General features: G+C 42.3%; 1 protein-coding gene across 2 annotated transcripts; it reads left to right on the top strand.

Annotated features, from left to right (window-relative positions):
• The first annotated feature begins 132 nt into the window (after positions 1-132).
• On the top strand, positions 133-17,104 carry PGAM5 (PGAM family member 5, mitochondrial serine/threonine protein phosphatase). 2 transcript variants are annotated; one of them, XM_040416303.1, is made up of 6 exons: positions 133-463; positions 9,022-9,200; positions 11,817-11,942; positions 13,987-14,075; positions 14,327-14,460; positions 16,432-17,104. In XM_040416303.1, exons 1-6 carry the CDS (start codon positions 324-326, stop codon positions 16,580-16,582), a joined length of 819 nt encoding a protein of 272 aa, XP_040272237.1. In that variant the 5' UTR covers positions 133-323; the 3' UTR covers positions 16,583-17,104. The 2 variants fall into 2 exon arrangements, with proteins under 2 accessions (XP_040272237.1, XP_040272238.1); XM_040416304.1 differs by having other exon boundaries at positions 134-463; positions 14,330-14,460.
• The last annotated feature ends 6,338 nt before the right edge of the window (positions 17,105-23,442 follow it).

Raw genomic sequence — 23,442 nt, 5'->3', positions numbered from 1 at the left:
CGTGTGGAAAAGTCTATCACCCTGAAAACTGCACACAACCTGTAGAACCAGTGGCGCCATCTGGTGGTCAAACCATTCTTCGGTCAGTAATTACAGTCCTGAGGCGATGACCAGGGTCTGACTCCGGGCGCAGTAATCGCACATTCATTTCATCGTCCAATCCCAGTGTCTGCAGCCCGGAAGCCTAAGCCGAAAGCCCAGGATAGGCCAAAACTACACTTCCCACAATGCTCTAGTCTAGAGCTCACCGAAGCAGCTGGCTAGAGTAGGCGGAGTCCGGAAAGCAGGCTTGTGTCGTGTGCCGGTTCATTCGTGTCTTCATTATGTATCTACGTAGATTTGTCATAGGAGGATCCGCCGCCACTGCCGCTATCTTCGCTGCCGTAGCAGTTGGAAAGAACGGAGGAGACTCTACATTGACGGTGCCAGGAGGAAAGGGGCGATGGGACCGAAACTGGGATCGGTAAGGCTGCCTGTGCGCATGTGCGGCCGGCGTGCTCTAGTACAATGTGCACTGCAGGGAGCACCCAGGGTGCTATAGATGTCTCAGGGTGATGTGGTCTCAGACATGGGCTTCCAAACAGCATCGTTTAATGTGAAAGGGGTTTCTCATTGTGCGACTGAAAGGCATACAGCTTCTAGCTTACTTTCATATCAATGCCTCAAGGCTTTCAGATCTCAGCTTGCAGTCTGTCCTGATCACAGGTACATTTTGCATCAGTATTTGTAAGGCTAGTTTCACTCTTGTGTTGGCAGAGAAGAGCTTGCCAGAGTTCACTGAATCCTGCCCAGTAGAGATGAGCGAACTTCTGTTTTAAGTTCGGCGTCTAAAGTTCGGCTTCCGGTTAGCGGAGGATCCCGATATGGATTCCGAATTCCGTTGTGGTCCATGGTAGCGGAATCAATAATGGCCATTATTGATTCCGCTACCACAGACCACAACGGAATTCGGAATCCATATCGGGATCCTCCGCTAACAGGAAGCCGAACTTTAGACGCCGAACTTAAAACAGAAGTTCGCTCATCTCTACTGCTCAGTTGGATACTGCCGTTCACCGCTGCACCCCATTGACTATAATGGGATCTGGTAGGGATCCGGACAGTTTCTGGCATGAATTCCAGGTTTCAGCCTGCCAAAAACCACTGCAAAACCACAATAGTTAGCCCTCATGCACACGACCGTTGCAACTGCGGCTCGGATGCGGACCCATTCACTTCAATGGGGCCGCAAAAGATGCGGACAGCACTCCGTGTGCTGTCCGCATCCGTTGCTCTGTTCCGTGGTCCGCAAAATAGAAATAACCTGTCCTATTCTTGTCCGTTTTGCGGACAAGAATAGGCAGTTATATCAATGGCTGTCCGTGCCGTTCCACAAATTGCAGAACGCACACGGACGCCATCTCTGTTTTGCGGATCCACAATTTGCGGACCGCAAAACACACAACGGTCGTAGGCATAAGGCTGCATTCACATCTCCCATAAGCAGGGGCGGATTAAGTGCATGATAGGAAACCTACAAATAACTACCAGACCGCTTATGAATTAATGTCATTTTATGACATGATTACAAATATCTCACAAACATGATTAACCACTTAAGGACCACAGGTTTATACCCCCCTAAAGACCAGGCCCTTTTTTACAAATCGGCACTACACTACTTTCACCGTTTATTGCTCGGTCATGCAACTTACCACCCAAATGAATTTTACCTCCTTTTCTTCTCACTAATAGAGCTTTCATTTGGTGGTATTTCATTGCTGCTGACATTTTTACTTTTTTTGTTATTAATCGAAATTTAACGATTTTTTTTGCAAAAAAATGACATTTTTCACTTTCAGTTGTAAAATTTTGCAAAAAAAACGAGATCCATATAGAAATTTTGCTCTAAATTTATAGTTCTACATGTCTTTGATAAAAAAAAAATGTTTGGGTAAAAGTTATAGCGTTTACAAACTATGGTACAAAAATGTGAATTTCCGCTTTTTGAAGCAGCTCTGACTTTCTGAGCATCTGTCATGTTTCCTGAGGTTCTACAATGGCCAGACAGTACAAACACCCCACAAATGACCCCATTTCGGAAAGTACACACCCTAAGGTATTCGCTGATGGGCATAGTGAGTTCATAGAACTTTTTATTTTTTGTCACAAGTTAGCGGAAAATGATGATTTTTTTTATTTTTATTTTTTTCTTACAAAGTCTCATATTCCACTAACTTGTGACAAAAAATAAAACTTCTATGAACTCACTATGCCCATCACGAAATACCTTGGGGTCTCTTCTTTCCAAAATGGGGTCACTTGTGGGGTAGTTATACTGCCCTGGCATTCTAGGGGCCCAAATGTGTGGTAAGGAGTTTGAAATCAAATTCTGTAAAAAATGACCTGTGAAATCCGAAAGGTGCTCTTTGGAATATGGGCCCCTTTGCCCACCTAGGCTGCAAAAAAGTGTCACACATCTGGTATCTCTGTATTCAGGAGAAGTTGAGGAATGTGTTTTGGGGTGTCATTTTACATATACCCATGCTGGGTGAGATAAATATCTTGGTCAAATGCCAACTTTGTATAAAAAAATGGGAAAAGTTGTTTTTTGCCAAGATATTTCTCTCACCCAGCATGGGTATATGTAAAATGACACCCCAAAACACATTCCCCACCTTCTCCTGAGTACGGCAATACCAGATGTGTGACACTTTTTTGCAGCCTAGGTGGGCAAAGGGGCCCATATTCCAAAGAGCACCTTTCGGATTTCACAGGTCATTTTTTACAGAATTTGATTTCAAACTCCTTACCACACATTCGGGCCCCTAGAATGCCAGGGCAGTATAACTACCCCACAAGTGACCCCATTTTGGAAAGAAGACACCCCAAGGTATTCCGTGAGGGGCATGGCAAGTTCCTAGAATTTTTTATTTTTTGTCACAAGTTAGTGGAAAATGATGATTTTTATTTTTTATTTTTTTTTCATACAAAGTCTCATATTCCACTAACTTGTGACAAAAAATAAAAACTTCCATGAACTCACTATGCCCATCAGCGAATACCTTGGGGTCTCTTCTTTCTAAAATGGGGTCACTTGTGGGGTAGTTATACTGCCCTGGCATTCTAGGGGCCCGAATGTGTGGTAAGGAGTTTGAAATCAAATTCTGTAAAAAATGACCTGTTAAATCCGAAAGGTGCTCTTTGGAATATGGGCCCCTTTGCCCACCTAGGCTGCAAAAAAGTGTCACACATCTGGTATCTCTGTATTCAGGAGAAGTTGAGGAATGTGTTTTGGGGTGTCATTTTACATATACCCATGCTGGGTGAGATAAATATCTTGGTCAAATGCCAACTTTGTATAAAAAAATGGGAAAAGTTGTCTTTTGCCAAGATATTTCTCTCACCCAGCAGGGGTATATGGAAAATGACACCCCAAAACACATTCCCCACCTTCTCCTGAGTATGGGGATACCAGATGTGTGACACTTTTTTGCAGCCTAGGTGGGCAAAGGGGCCCATATTCCAAAGAGCACCTTTCGGATTTCACAGGTCATTTTTTACAGAATTTGATTTCAAACTCCTTACCACACATTTGGGCCCCTAGAATGCCAGGGCAGTATAACTACCCCACAAGTGACCCCATTTTGGAAAGAAGAGACCCCAAGGTATTCGCTGATGGGCATAGTGAGTTCATGGAAGTTTTTATTTTTTGTCACAAGTTAGTGGAATATGAGACTTTGTATGAAAAAAAAAAAAAATCAGCATTTTCCACTAACTTGTGACAAAAAATAAAAAATTCTAGGAACTCGCCATGCCCCTCACGGAATACCTTGGGGTGTCTTCTTTCCAAAATGGGGTCACTTGTGGGGTAGTTATACTGCCCTGGCATTTTCCAGGGGCCCTAATGTGTGGTAAGTAGGTAAATGACCTGTGAAATCCTAAAGGTGCTCTTTGGAATATGGGCCCCTTTGCCCACCTAGGCTGCAAAAAAGTGTCACACATGTGGTATCGCCGTATTCTGGAGAAGTTGGGGAATGTGTTTTGGGGTGTCATTTTACATATACCCTTGCTGGGTGAGATAAATATCTTGGCAAAAGACAACTTTTCCCATTTTTTTATACAAAGTTGGCATTTGACCAAGATATTTCTCTCACCCAGCATGGGTATATGTAAAATGACACCCCAAAACACATTCCCCAACTTCTCCTGAGTACGGCGATACCAGATGTGTGACACTTTTTTGCAGCCTAGATGCGCAAAGGTGCCCAAATTCCTTTTAGGAGGGCATTTTTAGACATTTGGATACTAGACTTCTTCTCACGCTTTGGGGCCCCTAGAATGCCAGGGCAGTATAAATACCCTACATGTGACCCCATTTTGGAAAGAAGACACCTCAAGGTATTCAATGAGGGGCATGGCGAGTTCATAGAAAATTTTTTTTTTTGGCACAAGTTAGCGGAAATTGATATTTTTAATTTTTTTCTCACAAAGTCTCCCGTTCCGCTAACTTGGGACAAAAATTTCAATCTTTCATGGACTCAATATGCCCCTCACGGAATACCTGGGGGTGTCTTCTTTCCGAAATGGGGCCACATGTGGGGTATTTATACTGCCCTGGCATTCTAGGGGCCCTAAAGCGTGAGAAGAAGTCTGGAATATAAATGTCTAAAAAATTTTACGCATTTGGATTCCGTGAGGGGTATGGTGAGTTCATGTGAGATTTTATTTTTTGACACAAGTTAGTGGAATATGAGACTTTGTAAGAAAAAAATAATAATAATTCCGCTAACTTGGGCCAAAAAAATGTCTGAATGGAGCCTTACAGGGGGGTGATCAATGACAGGGGGGTGATCAATGACAGGGGGGTGATCAATGACAGGGGGGTGATCAATGACAGGGGGGTGATCAATGACAGGGGGGTGATCAGGGAGTCTATATGGGGTGATCACCACAGTCATTGATCACGCCCCTGTAAGGCTTCATTCAGACGTCCGGATGCGTTTTGCGGATCCGATCCATCTATCAGTGCATCCGTAAAAATCATGCGGACATCTGAATGGAGCTTTACAGGGGGGTGATCAGGGAGTCTATATGGGGTGATCACCACAGTCATTGATCACGCCCCTGTAAGGCTTCATTCAGACGTCCGGATGCGTTTTGCGGATCCGATCCATCTATCAGTGGATCCGTAAAAATCATGCGGACGTCTGAATGGAGCTTTACAGGGGGGTGATCAATGACAGGGGGGTAATCAATGACAGGGGGGTGATCAGGGAGTCTATATGGGGTGATCAGGGGTGATCAGGGGCTAATAAGGGGTTAATAAGTGACGGGGGGGTGTAGTGTAGTGTAGTGGTGCTTGGTGCTACTTTACTGAGCTACCTGTGTCCTCTGGTGGTCGATCCAAACAAAGGGGACCACCAGAGGACCAGGTAGCAGGTATATTAGACGCTGTTATCAAAATAGCGTCTAATATACCTGTTAGGGGTTAAAAAAAAAACATCTCCAGCCTGCCAGCGAACGATCGCCGCTGGCAGGCTGGAGATCAACTCTCTTACCTTCCGTTCCTGTGAGCGCGCGCGCGCGTTCACAGGAAATCTCGGCTCACGCGAGATGACGCCTATTGGCGTTAGCGTAGCCTGGGGGAGCCGCCGCAATGACGCCTTTCGGCGTTACAGTTGCGGTTAGTGGTTAAAGAACATGGGTGCGGGGAAAAAGCGACATCAACTGGAGGATAAACACAGCGGATACTATGTCCGTGAATCAGTCCATCTGTATACACATGATTAACAATAAAGTGTAAGTGCAAAAAACATGTTCATTCACAATCAAAAGGACATTGAACGGTTACCCATGCGGTGTTTCCTCCAGGATGGCGCCAACCCCGATGCACGTTTTGGCGCCACCCCGGAGGAAACACTGCATGGGTAACCGTTCAATGTCCTTTTGATTGTGAATGAACATGTTTTTTGAACTTACACTTTATTGTTAATCATGTGTATACAGATAGACTGATTCACGGACATAGTATCCGCTGTGTTTATCCTCCAGTTGATGTCGCTTTTTCCCTGCACCCATCTCATGTTTGTGAGATATTTGTAATCATGTAATAAAATGACATTAATTCATAAGCGGTCTGGTAGTTATTTGTAGGTTTCATATTATGGTGTATACCATAGGCTTATGCGGATTATTTACTTTTTGAGTAGTATCCCTGGTTGGGGCATATATTGGGTTAAGTGCATGATAGGCCCGGGGCTGTCTACTCAACTTGGGCTCCTCCCTCCATTTTAGTTTAGTGGGTTCTTTTTTTTTTTTTTTTTTTTTTTTTTTTTTTTTTTTTTTTTTTTTTGTATGCTTCGTGAGCGCCACAGTCTCTCTTTTAGGCCATATGACATCTCCAGACTAAAAAAAATACCCCAAATTTGCTCCTAAATTGAATACATATAATTATAATAAAAAAGACTTGGAGGAGAATACAGCACCACATACCTCTTACATCCAGGGACATCTCCTGTCATGAAGACCTTCTCTTTCCTCTTCTCCTCCATTTGACCCAGACCACCATGGCAAATTCTTTCAGCCGCATATCGTCTCTACAGAGTTCATTACAGACGTTAGATTTCTAAATTTTTCCATCAACCTCCCCATCCTGGTGTCCCGACAATGTCATCCTGCTGCCACTCCCAATACTGTTCCCGTTGTGCTCCCCAATGTCCCAGGTACTATACTGCTGAAAAAATATTGACCCTAATAGACATAATTGGGGTCATTTATCAAACTGGTGTAAAGTAGAACTGGATTTCAAAAGGAGCTGTCAAAAATGAAAGGTGAAATCTGATTTATTTGCTACGGGCAACTAAGCCAGTTCTACTTTACGCCAGTTTGATAAATGACCCCAAATGGCCCTATAGTGTCCACAGCAGTTATAATGTCCCCTAGAGTGCCCCCAGTAATAATAACTTTCTATATTGTGCCCCAGGTAATAATCCCTGTATAGTGTCCCCAAAAATAATAGAATTTCCCCTACAGTGCCTCCCCAATAGCAGTGACCTTACTCTGCCCCATATATTAATGTCCCCCACACTGCCCCAACATAGTAATCCCCCACACTGCACCACCCAGTAATCCTTCCCATAATAATTTGCCCCCACACAGCCAGCCCCGATGTACTATCCCTTCACTAATATGTCCTCCTGTGCCGCTGCACAATAGTAGTAGTGATATTGCTGCAGGTAAATGCAGCGCTTCACCTCCACTGAGCGAGCAGCCAACTGTCGGGAAGGAACGCTTCCTTTCTGACAATCTGCTGCTCATCTCCATGTGTACACCCACCGTTAGGCTATGTTCACATCTGCTAAAAACAAATCAATAGTCCAGGTTCGCGCTTCTTAAAGAGATAGAATCGGAGATAGCCTTATAGAAGGAAAGCGCAGTCAGTTCATTTCCCACGCTGAAGCTTCCCCACAAAATCACGCCACACTGCCGACCGAAACTCCACAGGGCATAGGTTACCTTTCAAAAGATCAGCAACATAGTGCAGTACCCGTGATATTAATAAAGAATATCAGCTTTATTCTACTCACAAAAGCACAGCTTGTAATCAGCATGTAGAAAACTTTTGAAATGTCTCTGCCCGACCCGGGTTTCGCCCAATGGCTTTGCCAGGGGCGCCACGTAACTTAATACCGGTGTCTATTTATACATCCAGGTGACTACTACCGTGTCAGTTGTTAACCCTGACACAACCGGCAAACCTACGTGTCAGTCCTTATTACTGGCAAAACCGGCAGTCATCCCATATATTTTAAATTTATTTTACATAAAATCTGATTATAAATTTTATATATATATATATATATATATATATATATATATATATATATATATACACATGTATAAAAATTAAGAACAACTTATAAATTACAGTCATGCTGATACATCACTTATATACTTAAGTATCACAAACATAAACTCAAATGTCCGTAATAAAATAGAATGCCATGATTATGCAATGTGCAAAAACAAAGAGAAATCTTTTGTTTTAATATTCACAGGCAGTATAAGAGAATTCAAAAACACAAATGCAATAGCACTCTGCCCTGCCTCCATGCTGGATGAGGCATTGGTGTACATTTTGGCCAAAGCGTAATAAGCAACTCACCACGTCAAGGTCGCCTCTATGGAGTTGTCCCTAACACTACCTGTTTATGGGCCATGACAGCCACACAAAGTCCAGGGAATGCAGGTACAGCATGCACGCCAAGCACACTCTGCTTTTAACCCCGTCCGGAGCTTTCATCGGATCCAGGGATGCAAGTACCAACATGCATGCTGAGCCCACTATATACTTCTCCTGGAGCCAAATGGCTACTGGTAGGTGCTATATAAGCAGACTCCGTTTTATACTGACTTTAAAACCAGCCTCCAGGGCAGACTAACTGGTCAGGTGTGCATGACTCCAAGGAGATCGCCACGCTTCCAATATATACTGCAAAGAAAAAATGTGGGTGATTCAGTCAGCACAACCCTGTATGCAGGTGCACATCGCTATGGCGAAATACATATACAAACGCAAAATACAAATGCAATAGCACTCTGCAACCAGCACTCGGCCCTGCCTCCATGCTGGTTGCTGAATCAGCCATACCAATGCATGCCCAGCTGGGCTGAGTGTGCATGTGTTCTCAGTAGAGCAAGGGGAATAAGCAGCTGGCAGTGGCTAATTTCCCTTGACAACAAAAGAATCTGGTATGTTGCAATCTAACAGCCCGCTCCTTCTTTTTCACAGCATCTGCTTTTGGGGCAGTCGGGACACCCCCAATACATATTAGATGGCCAGCCTGTCCCACTAAAATGAGTGGTTTTGACTGACATAATGTACAGGCTAGAATTTGGGACCAGTACAAGACAGATAGATATAATAAAGAAAATACTAATGATTGCAGTTTTATTCTGTCCCCAGGTTATTGTGAAATTTACAAGCATATTTCTCATACCTCTTTGATGACGGGTGTATCCTTTTGTTATATTTTATAGCCGAGAACCAATGTCTCTGGTGAATTTGAGCAAGATCAATGGTGAGAGCGGAGAGGAAGAGCTCAATCAGCATCTGATTAAGCACAAGCCAAAAGCCACTCGTCACATCTTCCTTATAAGACATTCACAGTACAAGCTGGATGGAAAGAATGATGTGGACAGGGTACTTACCCCCCTCGGTTGGTATATTATGACTATTTAAACTAATTATAATTGAAATTAGGTCTTTAGTTTATTTAAAGGGGTTTTCTGAGTGTTTTATACTGATGACCTATCCTCAAGATACAGGGTGGCCCGTGAAAAAGTAGCCCACCTCCAGCGATAGTTTGACAAGATGAACGAGCAAGTAGATTGTTTTTTTATTTTATTTTTTATTAACCACACAAAAGTCACAAAAGATGCTGAAAGTGGTCCCCGTTCACGTCTCTGCATCTTTGTGTTGAAGTATTCATGCCTAGGCACCCAGAACATTTCCTCTGTAGTGAGAACGCACCCAACATAAAACATCTCCAGGGTGATAGATACATGTGTGAAAGGCCAATTCCGGCAACTCTCTGGAACTGATATTCCTGAAACTTTCTGTAATTTACACAGAGAATGCTATCAATCACCGTTAACACCTTCCCCATGTACAGCTGTCAGTGACTGACAGCTATCTCTGTATACACACTAACACAGAGAATGCTATCAATCACTGAACCCCCCCCCCCCCCCCCTCCCCCATGTACAGCTATTTAACCTGACACCTGTTAATGACACTCTTTTTCTTGTTAACAGGTTCCCTTTAATAGGGCTTGGGGAAGGTGACAGATTCACTTTAAGAACTAAATTCCTTTAGACACATCCTTTGAGGGAGGGGCAGTTTATTCTCAAAAAAGGTTTGGCACATGGTTAAGCATATACGGCCTTCTGAATTAACTTTTGGCAGGGACCAAACTGCCCTTCATGTCAAAGTGCGAGGAGGATATAGGTTTCATCCTTTCATCACACACCGGGCAACAATGCTGTGAGTCCTGCTGGAAAGATACCTGGCAGATTACACTGGCAGAGATTACCCTAAAACTCCTTCATGGACCCGTCTTGGTGCTTCACATGTTCACTTTATCTGTCCCATCAGTGGTTTAGATTAGAGGATGTGACGTAGAAGATACAGTGTATCACGTGGTGGTCTTGTAGAATAAGTTATTTTTGGTTCTGAATTTGTTCAGTCATACAGAATTTTTTCTTTTTTTTCTTGGTAATTTAAGAAATACAATTTTGAAACTAATACTAAGCCTATCTTGGGACATTGGATTCAGCTGTGGTCTTTTCACACTGACCTTAACTTTAGGGTACTTTCACACTAGCGTTATTCTTTTCTGGCATAAAGTTCCGTCCTAGGGGCTCTATACCGGAAAAGAACTGATCAGTTTTATCCTAATGCATTTTGAATGGAGAGTAATCCGTTCAGGATGTCTTCAGTTTAAGGTCCATTCACACGTCCGTTGTTTCTTTCCTGATCTGTTCCGTTTTTTGCTGAACAGATCTGGACCAGATCTGGACCCATTCATTTTCAATGGGTCCTGAAAAAAAATCAGACATTGAGCTGTCCGTTTTTTTTAGGACCCATTGAAAATGAATGGGTCCAGATCTGTTCAGCAAAAAACGGAACAGATCAGGAAAGAAACAACAGACGTGTGAATAAGGCCTTAGTCTTTTGACTTTTCAGGACGGAGACAATACTGCAGCATGCTGCGGTTTTATCTCCGTCCAAAATTCCAGAACTCTTGCCGGAATGTCAGATCCGTAATTTTTTCCCATTGACATGCATAACTGCCGGATCTGGCCCCAAGTGTTCCAGCAAAATGGGTCCGGCATTGCGGTCTGCGCATGCTCAGACCGCAAAAAATGTGAAAAAAATAAATGCCGGATCAGTTTTTCCGGATGACACCGGAGAGACGGATCTGGCATTTCAATGCTTTTGTCATACGGATCCGTCTGACAAATGCCATCACGTTGCATACGTTTGGACGGATCCAGCAGGCAGTTCCGGCGACGGAACTGCCTGCCGGAATCCTCTGCCGCAAGTGTGAAAGTACCCTTTGAAGATTCTGAAATGTGCAGGTAAACCCTAGCAACTGGATAAGCTTAAAGGGGTATTCCCATCACAATGATCACTGTTAAATCTGTTAATGATTTGACAGTGATCATTTTTCTAAATACATTTTATTACCCAATTCACACCCTTTTTGAGAAAATAAGTCCCCTCTTACCTGTTTGTTGTCTTTCGTCTCCCCTGGTTACTGCCACCTCTCCTGTCGAATTCCCACGGGCCGCGCTTGCGCAGAAGACTGAAGATTCTCTCCCGGCCGGGGTGCGCAATGTCCTGAACGCGCATGCGCCATGATGACTTCTTCCTGGCCAGTATAGTACAGAGCCGCGAACGTGCACGCCGGCTCTGTGCTATACAGGCCAGGAATAAGTCTCCATGGAGCATGCGCGGCGGCGTGCGCGTTCAGGACATTGCCCAACCGGGAGAAAAAACTGTCTTCTGCGCAAGCGCGGGCTGACAGGGAGAAGACGTCAATCAAGCACCGCCAAATCCAGGAAGTGAACGTCGTGCTGGACGAAGGTAAGTATGAAAACTGAAGATGGGAATACCCCTTTAATGTATAAACATGATCAGAGAAGTACAGTGTTGTCAAAAATGGAGACAAGAGGCCAAATCTTGAAAATACACCTAATTCAACTTGATGGTCCAGTAAAGAGGTCTACAAGAAAGGAAAGTAGATTGGTGACCACTTTTACTGTTGTAGGTCGTGAACAGGCTGAGCTAACTGGACAACGGCTGGCATGTCTAGGACTGAAATACAGTCAAATTGTTCATTCTTCAATGACTAGAGCCAGAGAGACAACAGAAATCATCAGCAAATACTTGCCAGGTAAGATCAGCAGTAATTCTATTGCTAATACTGTCTGCACTTCTAAATGTAATTTTGCTAAATCTTTTGAAAGTGTTTAAATCAGGTTTGTATGTTACACATAATTTATGCATTTTTGGTGTTATTTCTAATGTATTAAAATATATTAAAAAAAAACTTTATCAGATCATCCCTATGTGGGCCTATGCATTATATATATGAATTACCGCAAAATTTTTACTCCTCCTTGGCTAAAAATACTCCTCAAAATTGTTAAGAGGAGTATTTTTACTCTTCTGGAAAAAATGCGACCTCTACTGTCAGCTGTAACATACAGCTGACAGTCTGCTTCAAACTGTAGACATAACCCCTTCCATGCCATGGTCCTTAGAGACCGCTGTATGGAAGGGGCTAACCATCGGGCTGCTGCTGTTGTGGCAGTGCCTCAATGCCGTCCCTCCCTTTCCCTGTGTGTAAGATGGCCGTCCTCACCTCCATACAAGCAGTCACCCCCCCCCCTCGCCTTCAGGATGGCAACAAGCCCCCTTCCCCCTCCCTCCCTTCAGGATGGCCGGCGACACAACAAGCCCCCCACCCCCTCCAAATCAAGGTTTGCAAGGCGGCAGTGGGGCAGAGTGTTAGCTGTAACATACAGCTGACACTCTGCTTGAAACGGCCAACATCGGTGCTGGCACCGATGTCGTTCGTTTAACCCCTTCCATGCCACTTGACTTTTTTGTTCCATAACCCTCAGGATCATTTTAAGAAGTTCCAAATGACTGGCTTACTGCGTCCCATCTCAGCAGCGATGGCGCGCTGTGAGAGACCCTGCTTATGCAGTTCAACAACCCGACCACGTTCAAAAAGGGAGAGTTTCTTTGCCTTTCCCATCACAACGTGTGACTACCTGACAGAAAATGACAATGAATCCACATCTTTGCACAGATTTTGCCTTTTTAAAGGCATGTGGTCCTAAACTTTTGATCAGCTGAAAAACAGCCTGTTTCCGTTTTTTTCGTTGTTCTAATTAAATTTAATGCTCAATTTTTTTTTTATCTCACTCCCATTTCTTCTTGTCGCATGTTGAAGCTCTACTTGGAACCTTGTTAAGATCCAGCCATGCTAAATATGATTTTAAACTTTTGATCAGGACTGTATTAGGTATCACCACATCCGTAACAACCTGCTGTATAAAAATATCACATGCGCTAACCCATCTGGTGAACGCTGTAAAAAATAAAAAAAATATAAAAACCGTGCCAAAAAAGCCATTTTATATCAACTTGCATCACAAAAAGTGTAATACCAAGTGATCAAAAATTCATATGTGCCCCAAAATGTAACCAATCGACAATCCTCTCTTCCAGCAAAAAATAAGACCCTACCTAAGACAATCGGCGAAAAAAAAATAAAATGGCTTTAAGAAAATATATATATATATTTTTTTTTTCTAAAGATTTTTTTTTTTGTGTAAATCCAAAATAAAATTAAAAAAACGACCTGCTCTATAAAAAATATCACATTATCTACTCTGTCAGGTGAACATTGTAAAAAACTAAAAATAAAAAATGTGCCAGAACAGAGGTGTCCATAGCCTTTAAGTCTAACCAACCTTATATTTGTTTAGGGTCCATTCACACGTCCACAACTGTTTTATGGTCTGCAAATTGCGGATCTGCAAAACACGGACACGCATTTTGCAGACCGCACATGGCCTGCACTATAATAGAAATGCCTTTTCTTGTCTGTGGCTGCGGACAAAAATAGGACATGTTCTATTTTTTTGTGGGGCCGCGGAACGGAAGTGCGGATGCGGACAGCACACAGTGTGCTGTCCGCATCTTTTGCGGCCCCATTGAAAATGAATGGGTGCACCCCCGTTCCGCAAAATTGCGGACCGATTTTGCGGACATGTGAATGGACCCTTAATGTGTTGCCTGGGGTGAGCATTTTCTCTTGTGTCCTGTGATCAGCACGCCTCCTCTATTTCTCACCTGCTGCTATTATTACATCAGATACTGCCAGTTGTGCTTTAATTGATTTTTGCTCTGATCATCGTTCGTAGGTGTGAAAAAATCTAGCTCTGACTTGCTTCGTGAAGGAGCTCCTATCCGACCAGATCCCCCTGTCTGTCACTGGAAGCCAGATGTTGAGGTGAGAGACGTCCTCCATTTATATAAGGATTATGTCCTATGAGTAATTGTGAACACTGAAGGTTTCTTCAAGGGCTTTACATATTTTGGGCAGAGTACTATGGAGTAGCAAGGAATTAGTATGCCACCATATGCAGACTGCAGCACTGTGTGTCAGAGAAATTCTGTGTGAACTGAATGGCTACAACGCTGAAATCATATGAAGCTGTATTCATTCTTGTGTATGACTACTAACTGTGTCAATGTCTCTAGCAGTATTTTGAAGATGGACCCCGTATTGAGGCTGCATTCAGGAATTACATTCACCGAGCAGAAGCAAAACAGGAAGAGGATAGTTATGAGATTATTATTTGCCATGCCAATGTCATACGCTACATTGTGTGCAGGTAACACAACATTCAGGTCCATTTTATTTACAGTTTTCCAATATACTGTCTGTATCAACTTTTTCAAGATCTCTGCTTGCTGTTCCATTGGTAATTTTCTGAAGTTAAAAATCTGTTCTGACCATGAGCCAGCTCTAATGACTGTGCTGTAGCTTGACACATGACCAGGACAGTTTTTTATAACCTCGATATATACACTACTTACAAAAAGTTAGGGATATTTGTCTTTCAAGTGAAATTTATTGAAAATGTAAAAAGTTCATGCTACTTTGATATTATATCATGAAAGTAGTTATAGAAAGCCAGAAATGCAGCGCTCACCTGTGTACCGTATCAGAGGCACAGATGGGGCTAGGACGTAGCCGACATAAACTGTGCAAAAAGTAGGAGGCTCCAGCTTCTGGTAAAACTATATGCTTTATTTGACAACAGTGGTGGGTATACCCCCACAAAAATGTCAGTGTCTCAAAAACTTGTCATGTGGCCTTGAGCATCAATTACAGCTTGACAGCGACATCTCATGCTGTTTCCAAGTCGACTTATTGTCTGCTGAAGCATAGCATCCCACTCTACTTGAAGGGCATCCCTTAGGTCATTGAGCTTCTGAGGTACAGAGTTATGAGCCTCTACACGGTGACTCAGCTGAGGCCATAGGTTTTCTATGGGATTCAGGTCTGGAGGAAGTGAACTCCATTTGAGGTACCCCAGTCTCCAGCAGCTGTTCCCAAATGATGCGACCTTGATGAGCTGGCACATTGTCGTCCATGAAGATTAAATTAGGCCTGTGTTGTTCATGCAGAGGCAAAATGACTGGATTAATGATGTTATTCAAGTAGTATGGGCTTGTCACTGTACCATTCACAAAGTGTAGGACAGTTCTGTATTGACTAGACACACTGTAACACCACCACCACCAAAGGCTCGTCTGGTTACAACAGTGGCTGATGGATAACGCTTTCCTTGACGTCTCCAACATCGTTGGCGGCCATCATTTCTGCTCTGTGTGAATCTACTTTAATCAGTGAACAGCACTGAGGCCCACTGGTCCCTCATCCAACGTAGATGCTCTCTGGCCCATGCAAGATGATAACATCTATGCCTGGTGGTGTGGTCAGGTACCCTTGCAGGTCGTCTAGCATGCAGACCACGCTGATGTAAACGGTTTCAAATGGTCTGATGTGACACTTGGATGCGTCTCACCTCCCTTAAATGTGCCTGGAGTTGTGTGGCATTCATCATCTGGTTCCGCAGGGCATTATTCACAATGAAGTGGTCATCAGTGTGGGATGTGGCCAAAGGACGTTTACTTCTTTGCCTTTCTGTGACTCTTCCAGTCTCTCTGTTGCAACCTGTTAATTGTCTTGGTCTCATGATGTCAAAATGTGAACAGCATGATGAGGAGTACTGTTTAAAGATTCTAATTGAACCAGGAAATTTATTGGGTGATTCATGGATCAAACACCCGTTGTGAATTTTGCCGTTAAGCTCCTTGTTAGAGAACAGCAAGTTGTGTAAAAAGTACACAACTTGCTGTTGTGGACCTGTGCATGCTAAAGTTTAGAGAAGGTCACATTAAGTTCACCTGTAAGGGTTAGAGTGCATTTTAGGTTCATCCTGAAATTTCACCCACAAGCCAAATATCCCTAACTTTTTGTGAGTAGTGTATAAGGAAGATTTCTGTTGGACAGATCATTTGAAAATTGTTTACTTATTTATAAAAAAAAAACATTGTGTTGCGCGAACTTGTGTTTTCAAGTTCGGTGTATAAGGGTCGGGTTATCTAAGAATCCCATTATGGATTCCGCTACCACAGACCATAACGGAATTCTATGACTGCATGCACCACAGACGCCTGTAAGAGGCATTCCGTATTGCATTTAGTCATAATAGAACTCTATGCTGGTTTACAACGGGAAGGGGTAAATGTAATTTTCTCAGAAATTGTACCTGACTATTTTTGTTCCTGTGCAGGGCCTTACAACTACCCCCTGAAGCCTGGCTTCGCATGTCGCTTAACAACGGCAGCATTACTTATTTGGTGGTCCGTCCCAATGGTAATGTGTCCTTGAGGATGCTTGGGGACTCTGGTTTTATGCCACCAGAAAAAATTAGCCGAACATAAGGATGACTGCTAACTGACATTTCCAGCTTTTCACTGCCTGCCCTGAAGATACCAGGATGAGATAATGCTGCATTATTTATAACCAGCAACCGAGTCAGTGTGCCTTCATGAGGGACCGGCAGCAAACATTATATTGATATATATAATTTTTTTTCCCATCTCTTGCAATTTGGAAAACATGAAGGCACATTACGCAGATAGTAGATGCCTAGGACATTGGGCATTAAGGGTATCAAGATTTTATTATGCAGACTCCAGTTCTACGTGTAAACCACCTGTTTTAAACACAAGATGTGCATGTCTTTTTGTACTGTAACTGTTTTATGCAACAATATAGATTGCATGGTATAGGGGATGGTCAGTTAAGTGCAGTTTTTTTTGTAAACAAAATATTTTTACACTTTTACAAAAGAATGCAGTGAAGATGCCACATGTGGACATAACTCAATAGAATGTTAGATGCATTAGGCATCAGCAGACCGCTAGGGTTGCCGTGTGTGCAGTGCAGGGTCAGTGCATATAGATCCGCTCGTGAGCTCCGTTTGAAGGGGCTCACAAGCGGCCCCGAACGCATCCGTCCAGCCCTAATGCATTCTGAGTGGACGCGGATCCGCTCAGAATGCATCAGTCTGGCAGCGTTCAGCCTCCGCTCAGCAAGCGGACACCTGAACGCTGCTTGCAGCGTTCGGGTGTCCGCCCGGCCGTGCGGAGGCAAACGGATCCGTCCAGACTTACAATGTAAGTCAATGGGGACGGATCTGTTTGAAGATGACACAATATGGCTCAATCTTCAAACGGATCCATCCACTATTGACTTTCAATGTAAAGTCTGGACGGATCCGTTCAGGCTACTTTCACACTTCGAATTTTTTTCTAAGTTATAATGCAGACGGATCCGTTCTGAACGGATACAAACGTCTGCATTATAGGAGCGGATCCGTCTGAGCAGACTTCAGACGGACCCGCTCTGAACGCTAGTGTGAAAGTAGCCTTATCTGTATAAAGTGGAGCACTATGGATGCATTGTGCAGCAGTACAGGCTTGGTGCACATGGATTTCGCCGGTGTATGAGGTGCGCTATTAGGGATGCTGTGCTTCAGGCTACATTTATGAGTTATAATGGATAACTTATATTTTATGGACTGGTGAAACTTGGAATAGATTTGCTCATCTCTAACCTTTTCTGGTGTTTGGGGATGATAAATCTCCCCCATAATGTACTCCTCTGTTCTTTCTGAGCTCATTAGTCCAAGTTGGTGGTCTTATTAGTGATTGACAGCCTCCCCTCTGTAATGGCACATTTAGATGTGCCAAGCAAGGAGACCATTATCGGGAAGGGACTGGACTGTTCCTTCCTAATAACTGCCTCCTTGTCAGTGGGGGTGAAGGGCTGCATTTACATGCAGTGATCTCCACTATATGGGGACGAGCAGTGGCTACTGCCATCGCTCATCCTCGTACAGATTCATTGTTTCTGGGCAGCAGATCACTGTGCACACAGCACAATCTGCTGCCCAGAAACAATGATTTAAGATGCTGCATGAATGATTCACCCGATGAACAAGCTTGTTCATCTGGTTATTGGCAAAACATTAATTGGCCTGATTATCAGGAACAAACCTTACTATTTTAGTGTAGTGTAAATCTGCCATTAGTCGTTATAAATAGGTAGCTGTCAGTCACTGAAAAGACTGCCCACTTGGCTACTGAGCTCAGAAAGAGGAGAAATTTAAATGCCCAACATCTATGCGTTTCGAACCACTTGGGTTTCTGCTCGCATGAATACAAGACCGACACACAGGAATTTAAAAGCATTGTGAACCTATCACCTGCAATCGCCAAGATATAGCAAAAACCTGAAAGGCACTAGCACTGTTGTGAAATGTACTTTTGTTTATTAGATGTTCAAATATTTTCTGAACTTTACAGCCACCTATATGGACATATATAAATTAATAAACATTCATGAGATCATTTTTAAAGTTAAAACCTGCAGTAAACCTGAGGTCATTTATAAAGGCTGGCGTTTTAGACGTCGAGTTTAATAACGTCATGAGCTGGCGTTGGATCCGCCGAAGTTATGAAGAGGCTACAATTTCGCTGTTTTGAATCTATGCCCACCGCCCTTTTAAATCTATGCCAGCTCCCTTGCTGTCTTAAATTTACACAATTTTCTACGCCTAAAATAGGTGAACAAAATGATAAATGAGACAGGACTTCCGGCCCTTCCCCACCTTTTTTTTGGCCTGGTAAGAGCAGGGAAAAGTCGCAGATTGCGACGCAAATAACCTTTGCACCCCAATCTGCACCAGAAATACACCAAAATAGGTGAATTTCTGTTACTAATTGACCCTCCCCCCTAGTTTTTAAACGCTAGATCCAGAATGAATCCTGGTCTTAACTTTAAAAGTAATCTTGGGTATGTTGTGAATAAGAAGCCATATGGTTCAAAACACGTTTACCTTGGGCTGTATCCCCTGTTTTTAGAATTTTGATTTTAAGTCCTGGAGCACCTGTACTACTTTGGACATCAGTTGAGCATCATATATTACTAGATAGGGAAGACCTAGACAGACAGGGTGAATTATGAGCAAAATAAATGAAAGCATAAAGTTAGCAACACAGAAAATAATTGTACTGTATTAGGTCAAAAGTTGTGATTTATAAGACCAGGTGTGCGCACTAAAATACATAGACAAAAGTAAACCCTTTTGACAGCCCACCCATACCTTTCATCTAATGATCAGAATGGGTGTTTATAATTAGGCTTGAGCGACCCAACCTTCAGATCATAGATCCAAAGTTGATTCGTTCAAATACTTACATTTTAATGCTGTATCCGTACAGCATTAAAAAAAATTGGCTCCACCGAGCCAAAGTTCGTTCGGCCGAAGTCTCGACGAGGAGAACTTTGGCTCCATGGAGCCAATGCATTTTAATGCTGTACGGATACAGCATTAAAATGTAAGTATTTGAACAAATCGACTTCAGATCTGTGATCCGAAGGTCGATTCGGTCAAGCCTATTTATAATGTTTGAGAGCAGATGTAAGGAGCCCAGCAGATTAGCTGGCTGACGGAGCAGGGAAAAAAAATTCTGATCCCACTATTAGAGCTTCTCAGCCATGTACAGAAAAAAGGGTTCCATATTTGTAATAAAGACCAATTTTAAAAAAATATGTTTAGCTCAAAATGTACAATGCAGAAAAAGAAAAAAAAAGTTGCCATAAATGTGTACATGGCCTTCACACAGGGCAGATTTTGTGGCTGAAAATTCCACGACTGAAAATCTGTTCCATTTACCTTAATGGGGCTTGCAGAAATCCATGTGCTTGCTGCCTCTTTCAAATGAATGGAACTGAATTTCAGTCACCAAATTTTCTGACAAATTCTGCCACGTGTGAAGGTGCCCTAAAATCTAGTCAAATGGTGCAAATTCAGTTACAATTCACACATTTTTGTAAAAATAAACCTCGCTAAACATTTTCAATTTTTATTTTAGTTTTTTTTTTTACTCCCTGCCTTCCAGAATTGTAAAAAAAAAAAAATTCCACCATTCCCTATGCAGAAAATACTAACTTTATTCTGTGGGCCACTTCAATTATATCGATACCAAATTTTTATAGCTTTTCTTATGTTTTAATAAACTTTGGGGGGAAAAAAAAAGACCTCATAAAGCTATGTCAAAGTGAAAAAGTTGTGGTTAGGTCAGTCAGACAAAAAAAAAAAAAAAAATGCAGACTATCTGAGCAAGTAGAGAACCCACATTTTCCATACGTTAAAGGGTTACATGTCAAATTTGAGGACATAATTTGCTACTCTCCTTTCTAAGTTATGTTCACATGTGGGTTTTGTGGCATTCTTTTGTATAAATGACAATTATACCAATTTTTTTTTTTACAAAAGTTAAAAATTATCATTGGTGCCATTATTTGTGTAATTGTACACTGTATATGAAAGAAGTTTTGGCATAAGAGGGCCCACGTGATTCGGGACCTTTCCTGCTTAGTCCAGATGGACGATCCAGGATTGAAAGTACCTAGAGAAACGGGTAACTCATTCATAGCTATTAACAGAAAACAATCATTCAGCGCCAATCCTACACACTATAGAGGATTGGCGCTAAATGATTGTTTGTTTTTCTGTTAATACCTATGAATGGGTTACCAGTTTCTCTCATTCTCAATCCTGGATCATATATTACGTAGATGTTGTTTCCATGATTTTTAGCAGCTTCCCCTTATAAATCATAATATAAAGATTCCAAAACTTGTAGATCTCAATATTTTAATCAATACTCCCAACCATACGTTATTTTTTTTTATTAATATTAATTAATCATATAACATTATCTTGATATACCTTCTCTTTGGCACCTATTCATTTATTTATTTATTTTGGGAATTCCACTCCCAGAATATTTGAATATAATCTACTTTTCCCCTTCTTTCTATATTGCTTAGTCCTGATGGAATCGGGCAGTAAAATTTCAGCTCATGCACAAAATAGGAACTTATTCACATGACCGTCACATGGCCATTTTTATGGGTGTATTCACAAATTTGTTTTTCTAACCATTGCAAATACTGGCCATTAAAAAATAGCACATGTCCTATTTTGGCTGTTTTCACAATCCGACAGCACCAATAGAAGTCAAGGGGGCTGTTTTTAACGGCCATTTATCAGCAAGGCATTAAAAAAAAAAAAAAAAAAAGCCATAATAAACAAGCAGTTCAACCATTTTTTTATGCCAGTATTTTCGCCATTTTGTCGTGGATGTAGCCTAGGACATTTTAAATTTTGTAGATACACTTTTTTGTTTCTTTCAAATTCATTTATTGTAGTCTCTTACTTTACTGTTTTTTTTTATATGTGATTAATGGATTTTTTTTTTTATATTAAAGCAGTTTGTGTATTTGTATTTCAGTTTGCCACTTTGTTTTCCACACTTCTGTTATGAATTTTTCATGAGGCACCCTGCATTGTTGGACTGTGTTCATACTGTATCTGTGGTATATGTGGTGGGAATGGTCCCAGTCAGGTCCCAGAATGGTCCCAGTGCCAGAAAAAATAAAATCTAAGGCTACTTTCACACTAGCGTTGTTTGAATCCGGCGTTCAATTCCGACACCGGAACTGCCCGCCGGATCCGGAAAAACGTGTGAAAACTGATTGCATTTGAATGCTGATCAGGATTTTGATCACAATGAAAAAATGCATTGGAAAAAACGGATCCGCCATTTATGGACTTTAACTTTTTTTTTCACATTTTTCGGGTTTAACATGCAAAAGCCGGATCCGGTTTGACGGAACACATGGCAGTTCCGGCGTTAATGCAAGTCAATGGGAAAAAGGCCGGATCCGGCGTTCAGTCAAAAAGTTCCGGATTTTTTTACAACATCCTACGGTTTTCTGAAAAGCCTGATCAGACAAAAAGACATCCTGATGCATCCTGAACGGATTACTCTCCATTCAGAATGCATTAGGATAAAACTGATCAGTTATTTTCCGGTATTGAGCCCCTAGGACGGAACTCAACGCCGGAAAAGAAAAACGCTAGTGTGAAAGTACCCTAAGCTGAAGTGCACAGTGTGCTGTGCCATACACAACATACAGTTGCAAGAAAAAGTATGTGAACCCTTTGGAATGATATGGATTTCTGCACAAATTGGTCATAAAATGTGATCTGATCTTCATCTAAGTCACAACAATAGACAACCACAGTCTGCTTAAACTAATAACACACAAAGAATTAAATGTTACCATGTTTTCATTGAACACACCATGTAAACATTCACAGTGCAGGTGGAAAAAGTATGTGAACCCTTGGATTTAATAACTGGTTGAACCTCCTTTGGCAGCAATAACTTCAACCAAACGTTTCCTGTAGTTGCAGATCAAACGTGCACAACGGTCAGGAGTAATTCTTGACCATTCCTCTTTACAGAACTGTTTCAGTTCAGCAATATTCTTGGGATGTCTGGTGTGAATCGCTTTCTTGAGGTCATGCCACAGCATCTCAATAGGGTTGAGGTCAGGACTCTGACTGGGCGACTCCAGAAGGCGTATTTTCTTCTGTTTAAACCATTCTGTTGTTGATTTACATCTATGCTTTGGGTCGTTGTCCTGTTGCAACACCCATCTACTGTTGAGCTTCAGCTAGTGGACAAATGGCCTTAAGTTATCCTGAAGAATGTCTTGATAAACTTGGGAATTCATTTTTCCTTCGATGATGGCAATCCATCCAGGCCCTGACGCAGCCAAGCAGCCCCAAACCATGATGCCCCCACCACCATACTTCACAGTTGGGATGAGGTTTTGATGTTGGTGTGCTGTGCCTCTTTTTCTCCACACAGTGTTGTGTGTTTCTTCCAAACTACTCAACTTTGGTTTCATCTGTCCACAGAATATTTTGCCTGTACTGCTGTGGAACATCCAGATGCTCTTGTGCAAACTGTAAACGTGCAGCAATGGGTTTTTTTGGACAGCAGTGGCTTCCTCTGTGGTATCCTCCCATGAAATCCATTCTTGTTTAGTGTTTTACGTATCGTAGATTCACTAACAGGGATGTTGGCTTATGCCAGAGACTTTTGTAAGTCTTTAGCTGACACTCTATGATTCTTCTTCACCTCATTGAGCAGTTTGCACTGTGCTCTTGCAGTCATCTTTACAGGATGGCCACTCCTAGGGAGAGTAGCAGCAGTGCTGAACTTTCTCCATTTATAGACAATTTGTCTTACCGTGTACTGATGAACAGTAAGGCTTTTGGAGATACTTTTAGAACCCTTTCCAGCTTTATGCAAGTCAACAATTCTTAATCGTAGGTCTTCTGAGAGCTCTTTTGTGCGAGGCATCATTCACA

Source organism: Bufo bufo, chromosome 2 (genome assembly GCF_905171765.1).
Source record: "Bufo bufo chromosome 2, aBufBuf1.1, whole genome shotgun sequence".
Classification (NCBI taxonomy): domain Eukaryota; kingdom Metazoa; phylum Chordata; class Amphibia; order Anura; family Bufonidae; genus Bufo; species Bufo bufo.
The sequence above is the reverse complement of the archived record's forward strand: the minus strand, read 5'-3'. Positions and strand labels throughout refer to the sequence as shown.

Bases quoted from the DNA above. Each gene is read 5' to 3' on its own strand.
- PGAM5 (XM_040416303.1), top strand. From the start codon at position 324: ATGTATCTACGTAGATTTGTCATAGGAGGATCCGCCGCCACTGCCGCT. The intron at 464-9,021 runs GTAAGGCTGCCT...TATATTTTATAG, and splicing joins TGGGACCGAAACTGGGATCG to CCGAGAACCAATGTCTCTGG. The intron at 14,076-14,326 runs GTGAGAGACGTC...CAATGTCTCTAG, and splicing joins ACTGGAAGCCAGATGTTGAG to CAGTATTTTGAAGATGGACC.